Source organism: Sus scrofa, chromosome 6 (assembly GCF_000003025.6).
Source record: "Sus scrofa isolate TJ Tabasco breed Duroc chromosome 6, Sscrofa11.1, whole genome shotgun sequence".
Lineage (NCBI taxonomy): Eukaryota > Metazoa > Chordata > Mammalia > Artiodactyla > Suidae > Sus > Sus scrofa.
In genome coordinates, this window is record NC_010448.4 from 63,629,662 (window position 1) to 63,637,283 (window position 7,622).

At 65.4% G+C, this 7,622-nt stretch overlaps 1 protein-coding gene across 5 annotated transcripts; it reads right to left on the reverse strand.

Moving 5' to 3' along the window:
• On the reverse strand, window positions 1,275-5,962 carry MXRA8 (matrix remodeling associated 8). 5 transcript variants are annotated; one of them, XM_003356116.5, is made up of 10 exons: window positions 5,706-5,962; window positions 4,630-4,653; window positions 4,213-4,509; window positions 4,005-4,106; window positions 3,443-3,913; window positions 3,078-3,236; window positions 2,875-2,911; window positions 2,718-2,794; window positions 2,504-2,584; window positions 1,275-2,339 (listed from the first exon to the last, which is right to left on the reverse strand). In XM_003356116.5, exons 1-10 carry the CDS (start codon window positions 5,752-5,754, stop codon window positions 2,314-2,316), a joined length of 1,323 nt encoding a protein of 440 aa, XP_003356164.2. In that variant the 5' UTR covers window positions 5,755-5,962; the 3' UTR covers window positions 1,275-2,313. The 5 variants fall into 5 exon arrangements, 4 of the variants coding, with proteins under 4 accessions (XP_003356164.2, XP_020953102.1, XP_020953101.1 ...); XM_021097443.1 differs by having other exon boundaries at window positions 5,654-5,945; XM_021097442.1 differs by having other exon boundaries at window positions 2,494-2,584; window positions 5,654-5,945.

The window sequence follows — 7,622 nt, forward strand, 5'->3', positions numbered from 1 at the left end:
TTCTCGGATCCGCGCTAGAACTGAGGCCACTCCGTGTTGCGCCCCCGCGCCAGCTCGGAACAGGCGCGCCTTCTGCGTAGTCGCACGGAGGCTCCGAGAAACACGGGCCAAGTGAATACGGGTACCCTTGTGGACGCGGGAGTGCGGGCGTGAGCACGCGTAGGTGATGCTCGGGCTACAGCGGGGTTCGTGGGCAGCTGTGCCCGCGCAGGGGCACAGTGCTCTGGCAGCCCGTGTAGGGATTGTTCCCCACGGCTGCTGACAGGAAGAGCCGGAGTTTGGCCACGAGGCCCTGAGTCCGGGCGAGGGACCACCCCTAGGTGAGCCTAGGCCAGGAGTCCTGATCTCCTTTCCCCTATGCTCTCGGGGCTCCGTGAGGTCGCACCCACGCAGCCAAGCCTGGGCCTTCTCCCCTCAGGCCTTGCTTCCCCAGAGGGAATTCAAGGGAACCAGTCGGGGTGGCCTTAGAGGGCCCGCCCCGGCCTTCTGCCAGGTGTTCAGGAAAGGAGGGGGATGGTCCCCACCCTGGAGCCTTGCTGTCCCACCTGACCACCTGCTGCTCAGCCCATGAAAGTCAGTGACTGGTGCCCCAGCCACCTTAGGAGTTACAGGCACTTTGCTACTCTGCTGTCCATCTCCTGCTCACTGGTGACCTGGAAGCAGGACTGCCCTTCCCCGGCTCACGAAGCGCCCGCCACCCCCGACACACACACCCTGGGACCTGACAGTAATAAATTATGTGACTCCTTTGTGGGAGGTCTTGAAACCGCACCTTCATCAAAACACCCTACCCGAAAAGGAGCTGCGATTGCAGAAGGCTTTGGAGGATGGGCTCAGGCTGGGCTCATGGTCAGAGAAATAGGCTTCTTCCTGCCTCGCCCTGTCTGCTCCTGCCAACACCCCTTCGGAGGACTCTCCTGCCACCGGCTTTCTCCCCTTTCTTCTCTACATCTAAGCCCATCCTGGCATCTGCATCTCTTCTCAGAGGACAGAATGTCTTCTGTCTCCACATCCACCAATCTGCTCCCCTCCCCACGCCAGGTAAAGCCTCAGAAGACAACCTCGAGCTGCTTCACAGTCAGGAATAAACACGTACAACCAGCTCTGATGCCGCCCCTCCCCGGACACCCAGACCTTCCACTCAAAGGGAGATGCGTGATGGGAATGAGTGATGACAGCAGGACTTCAGATGAAGGGAAGCGCTTTGGGGTCCCCAGACTCTGCCCCCCAGGGAGATGGGGGGAGCTACAGAAGCATATATGGAGAGCCAAGTCTAAAAGTCAGATGTGGTCTTTATTGTGATGGTGGCAGTTCCCTAGGATGAGCAGACGTGGGAGGCAGGAGCGGCAGGACTGGCCACTCCCAAGCCACCCTCACTCCCTCCTGTCCGCAGCCAAAAAAAGAAGTCAGATGAGGCCTCATCCCCGGACTCTGGCCCAGGGAGGGGCTTAAGGGAAGAGGGTCAGGGTCAAAAGTCACACAAAGGCGTTCCCATTCTGGCAGAGCGGAAGCAAATCCAACTAGCATCCATGAGGACACAGGTTCGGTCCCAGGCCTTGCTCAGTGGATTAAGGATCTGGCGTGGTATAGGTTGCAGACGCGGCTGGGATCCCGAGTTGCTGGGGCTGTGGTGCAGGCCAGCAGCTGTAGCTCCAATCAGACCCCTCGCCTGAGAACCTCCATATGCTGTGGGTGTGGCCCTAAAAAGCAAAAAAGAAAAAAGTCACGTGGAGCCCAGTGACTGTCAAGGCAGCCTGATGGAAACAGGGCTGGGGCAGGGTGGGAGGCAGAGACGGGGCCCCAGGGCAGCCCCAGGTGGCTGGACACAGTGCAGAGGAACACCACCCGGGGTGCACAGCCCTCATCCCATGCAGAACCCTCGGCAGGGCAGCCTGGCTGGTAAAGGAAGGGGTGGGAGTGCCAGCCCTGCGGCTGACGCCAGCTCCAGGAATCCCCACCAAACCCCCTCCAAGAGTGCCTTCCTGCCCTTCCCCAACTCTGCAGGCAGAGGCCAGGAGAGCCTGGGGATTTGGTGCACATCAGTGGGGTCTAGGCTGTGCCAGGAGGGAAGGGCATGGGCCAAGGGCGGCCACAGGGGGCATGGCTGCAGCCCTGGCAGAGTCCCAAGGAGCCCACTCTTGGGCGTGAGGAGAGGGGTCTGGAAGCAGCCTCCTTCGGCACGAGTCCGAGCCAAATTCCAGGACAGCGGGACCAGCCGCTGGAAGCGGGGCCAGGCATGGGGTCAGGAGTCCTCTGAGGTGGACAGACAGGAGTTGGCAGAGCTGCTGGCCCAGCCAGGAGCCCAGGATCACCTTATCTGCAGTGCTCCTTCCTGAATTCTGGAAGCCAAGGAAACTGGGTGTCTGTCCTCTGTCCCTCTCCCAAAGGGACAGGGCAGACATCCAGCAGAGCCGTGAACGTCTGCCCTCGGGGTTCCCAGCGGGTGGGGTGGAGAATGGCCTGCTCTGAGATGGGCAGGGGTCTCTCCCTCACCTGGACTCACCTTTGTCCAAGTCGATGTTCTTGGGGGGTGGGGGGCTGTGGACCAGCTCGGCCCTCTCCTTGAGGATGTTGTTTTTGTAATCTGGTGCAGGGGGAGAGCAGGGTGAGCAGCTCCCCCTCCCGCCCCCAAATGTGCCCCCCCCCGCCCCCCAGATGTGCCCCCCCTGCCCCCACCCCAGGCCTGGGAGCCACAGTCTGCCCTTTGGGGTCCTCACCGAGTTGGATGTTCTCACTCCTGTAAAGAGCCTGATCCCCTGTGGCCACAGCAAATTCCACCACGTTCACGTCCTTCCTGGAGCGGGAGGGTGGTGGAGTTTAGGGCAGAGGGCATCTGATCTACTGGCTCCCGGGAGAGCTGGGCGGGGCACTCACCCCTTTGACTTGGACTTCTTGTCGGAGTATTCATAGCCTGGGGAGGGAGACTCGAGTTGGGGGCAGTGTCGCCCCTCTCCCCAGCTCCCCCAGCCCTGAGGAACTCTCCCAGCCCCGAGCACGCCACCGCACCCCAGGTCCCGCCACTGGCCAGGAAAGCCCTTGCATCCCCGAACCCCCCCACCGCCGCCACCCCTGTTCACCTCCGCGGCGGCGCTGTCGGGTGGCCAGGACCACAGTGATGAGCAGCAGAATGAAGAGCAGCAGGGTGGCCAGTACGTAGCCCAGCTGCTGGAAGAAGTGTGCCCGGCCCTCGGGGACGATGACGTTGATGACGCTGCGGCCGCGTGCCAACGTGGGGTCTGCGGGGACCATGTGGGAGCAGTGTCAGGGAGTGCGCATCGCGACTCGGGCCTCCCCGCGGCGCTGCGGGCCCCCATTCCCTCCGCCAACACCCAAGTCCCAGATGTGGGACAGGAGCGGGGGGTGGGGGAGAAGGGCGGGGGGGGGCGGCGGGCCGCCCCCCGGCCCCGCGGAAGTTTCCTCGGCTGGTGGGGCCCCCCTGCACCTGGGCCGGGCGCGCCGCCGTGGCTGGAGCCGTTGCCCGGCGAGTCCCGCGGGGGCGGCTCGGCGGCGGGCTCGGTAACTCTCAGGTGGAAGATGCGGCGCTCGTGCAGGCCGCAGTAGTGGTGGTGCAGGTGGCAGGAGTAGGTGCCTTCGTCTGCGGGCTCCAGAGGGTCGATGCGCAGCGAGAAGTCGCCGCGCGCGAAGGCGTCCGCCCCGACTGCCACGCGGTCGCGCAGGAAGGGCGGCCCGTAGGCGCGGCGCTCACCCGACGCGTACAGGTCGAGCAGGCGGTCGGCGCGGTCGTGTGGCACCCCGGGCGGCTGCCGGTCCCAGTGCACCACCTGCTGCGCCTCCTCCAGGTGCCGGTCGGTCCACACGTGCGCGCGGTTCACGCAGGTCAGCAGCGCGGGCGCGCCGCGCTCCACTACCAGCACCTCTTTCTCGCCCGTCCAGTGCGCGCCGGCGGCCTGGGCTGGGGGAGCAAGTCGGTCAAGGATCCCGGGCCAGGAGAGGGGCGTCCGGGCGGCAGGGGTGGGTGCGCGGGCGAGGGGCGGCACACTCACCGTTGTCGGTGACCAGGAGTTGCACGGCCAGGCTCTCGTAGAGGTGACAGTAATGGTGATGCAGGTTGCAGGTGTACAGCCCCTCGTCTGTCTCCTCCACCGCTACGCACCGGGAGAGCCCCGCCGTGAGCTCGCGGCCCCGGCTCCCGGCCCAAGCCCCCCAGCCCCCGGAGCCCCCGAGCCCCCGCCGCGGTTCCGCGGCCCCTACCGCGGATGAGCAGCGAGAAGTTGCCGTCGTGGAAGGCGGAGGGAGGCAGCTGCAAGCGCCCGCGGTCGCGCAGCTTGTACACGCGCTGCTCGCCCGCCGAGTACATGTCCACGAGTCGGTGCGCGGGGCCGCCGGCCGGGCCGCCGCTGAGGTCCCAGTGGACCACACGCTGGCGGTCGTGCAGCCGGTCTTGGGTCCACACCATGCGCGGGCTCTGGCAGCGCAGCACGGCGCGGGCTCCCGCTGCCCAGCTCACTGCGGACTCAGACACCACCGAGCTGTCCGGCCCAGACAGGCCTGGTGGGGAGGGGGGGGTGTCACTGGAGGAAGGGTGAGACCCGAGGGGACAGGTACAGGGTGGTGTTAGCAAGGCAGCAGGAAGACCCACCCGGCTCCCAGGGGAGGGTGGTCACTAACCTGAGGACAGAAGGACAGCAAAGCCTGGAAAGAGAAGTCTGAGTCACACTGGGAAGCAGGACCTGAGACCTGACATCGCGGTCACCCACCCAGACCCCCCCCCCATGGCTCCCTGGGTCCCTTCTCTAGTCCTCACTGAGGTTGGTGCCAACGACACCCCCTTAGCAGGTGGGATAAACCTAGAGGAGCCAGGAGGACACAGACAGGGGTCTCCTTCCCCCCACCCCTCCCAGGCCCCCACCTCATCCTCACAGCAGCCTGCCCTTCTGGAGGTGGGTGGTTAGGCCAGGGTCCGACCCTGCTCAGGCCAGCTCTGGAGCGTGTGCTCGTCCCTAAGGGCCACTCTCAGGAATGGTGGCCACCGTCACTGCAGCGAAGCCACAGAGCCCAGGGCCTGACACCTCAGGCGGGTGTGGGGGCTCCTGCATGGGCATGTCTGGTGTGGCACCTGCCAAGGAGCAGGCCACACGAGCCCTCCGGGGTCCTCAGACCTCTGGTGCCCCTCCCGGGGCGGCGGGGAGGCTCTAAGTCTTCCTAAAGGTCTTCGGCTCGAGAAGGCTGGACGTGGGGAGTGACCCCACCATTTGCCACCCCACAAGCCAAATTCCTGCTCCAGAGATGTGGCCAAGTGCCCAGACGGGACAGAGGAATGCGCCAGGTCAGCAGGCCGGCCTTGGGTGGGGGCTCGGGGGCCTGGGAGTCACGGGGTGGGGGGTGCTCTGGAGTAGACCCCGCGAGCCCCGCTGTTCCCAGGCCCTCTCCATCCCCCGACCGCTCCCCTCCTGACACAGACAGGCTCCCTCTTCCTCAGGAGAGGGAGCCGGGAGGAGGCCCCACACTTCAGCCCCCCTGGCTTCTGTCCCAGAGTCCGCATCCCGCCCCCCCGTGCCGCGAGGGGAGTTCTGTGAGGGGGTCTGACCTAGGACCTCCTCCCCTCCTGGGCCCTGGGGGCCTGATCGCAGTGAGCGGCTCCCTCTGAGGCCCCCTAGAGCCATTCACTTCCCGGCAGGGGCGTCCCCCTTACCCGGGGCTTGAGCCCAAACAGACTCCCTCGGACCCCGGCCACTCAGACTCACTCTGCAGAAGCACAAGTTGCCAGAGAATGACCGGGGACCGCAGCTCCATGGCGCCTGCCTGGCCCGCCAGCTGCTTTGTCTCCCGAGCTCTAACTCTCCCGAAAAACAGCCGGGCCCCTCCTCCTCCCCTTCCTCAGCACCCGCCTTGACATCACGGAGCCCTGGGCCTGTCGCAGTCTGCAGCCCGCCCCTCCGCTCCTGCCCAGCCCCCGGGCCTCCTCCCATCCTTAGCTGCCCTGGTGGGAGGGGCGGGACCTCGGCCGCTGTGTCCCAGAGGGTGAGGGGAGCGAGCCCAGACCTGGCCCCCTCTCTGGTCCGGGAGGGGGCGGCAGTGGCCCAGCCCTCGGAGCAGCAGGAGGGCCTGAGGGCATGCCCCATGTCCTGTGGGTGTCTGTGACATATGGGGCCCTTCTGGGGCCACTGCTGATCTGGGGTTCTGGGGTGAGCACACCCTCAGACCTAGCTCTCTAGGGAGACCCTGGCTCAAGGCGTTGCCCCACACGGGCAGGGCAGCCTGTGGGGTTCAAGGCGGCCCTGCGGCAGGCCCGCAGAAAGGCATCCTGGGGCCAGACCACCAGCCCCTCCTCTGGGAAGTGGGGCGAGAGCAGCTCCCACTGGGGGGCAGGGAACAGGGGCCCCTGCAGGCGGCCTGAGGGGCACTGATGTCCACCAGAGGGCCAGCCAGGAGATGAGAGGCGTGGGACCCCTGTCCCAACGCCCCCACCCCACCTGCCACTGCCAAGGGCAGAGCCTGGTGTCCATGAAACGCTGCCCAGACCGGCCACAGTGCTCCTGGGAGCACCCCACCCCCCCCCAGAGGGGAGGAGAGGAAGGGCCTTCCCAACCGAAGCACAAATTTGAAGCTCTGGGAAAGCTTACAAGTCACATAAACAAATGGGAAATAACAGAGCACGCGCTCTGTACCAAACCCACCCTTTCTAGTTAAGCAAACCTCAAAAAAGGGGAAAAAAAATCTACCAAGCAACCACAAAAACCCACAGTGCATTTTTGAGACTCTGCCCATTCGGATTGAGTTATGGTCACAGCACCATCCCAGCTGCCCGGAGCCTCACTCTCCAACCCGCCCTGGTCCCAAGTCCTCAGCTGATCAAGGAGCCTGACCCAGCCAGACTCCTGGGGAAGGGGAAGAGACTGCTGCAGCAGCCAGAGGGAATGAGGGGTGACAACAGGTCGGACTGGCTGCAAGGACGCCCCACCCCCAGCCTAACGGACAGACGAGTCCTCGAGTCCTCGGCAGGATCCAGGCCCTGGGAGGCGGAGCCCCGTTTCCAAACTGGAATCGGGACCTGTCTCCCTATCCCACCCCACTCCTCCCTGGGCCTTGCATTCTGGAAAAACAAGCCCTGCCTGGCTGGCCTTGAGGCCTGGCCTCTCCTCCTGTTTTTCTAACTGGTTTGTATTAGTGCCGGCGGCCTCCCTCCCAGCCCTTCTCCCTCCTCCAGGCCCCCGCCCACGTCTGTCTCTCCCTCTGCTGCTGTCTCCAGCTCGGCCCTGTTCCTCCTCCGGCTGCCAGGCTGTCTCTCCTCCACGGAGAGATGTCCAAGCAGCATGGCGGGAGGCAGAGATGGCCCAGGTCCGGCCCTCCAGCCTGGAAGGGGACAGGGTCGGCCCCCAGCTCTGAGCTGGGAGCCGGGCCACACCCCAGAGCCCTCGCTCTTCTAGCAGGTTTCCCGGCTGCAGGCCCTACGCTGGGGTCCGTGGGCCTCGCAGAGTCGACCCAGCCATCAGCTCAGCCCAAATGCAGAGCCTGCAGCAGGAAACCAGCCCCTTGTGCTCTTGGGCAAAGGTGGACGGGGCGGTGCAAGGCTGTGGCCCCCATCCTCTGCCTGAGCCCACCTCCCAGTCCTCGGCAGGAAGCAGCTCCAGATGAACACAGAGGCTCAGGAGAGAAGGGGG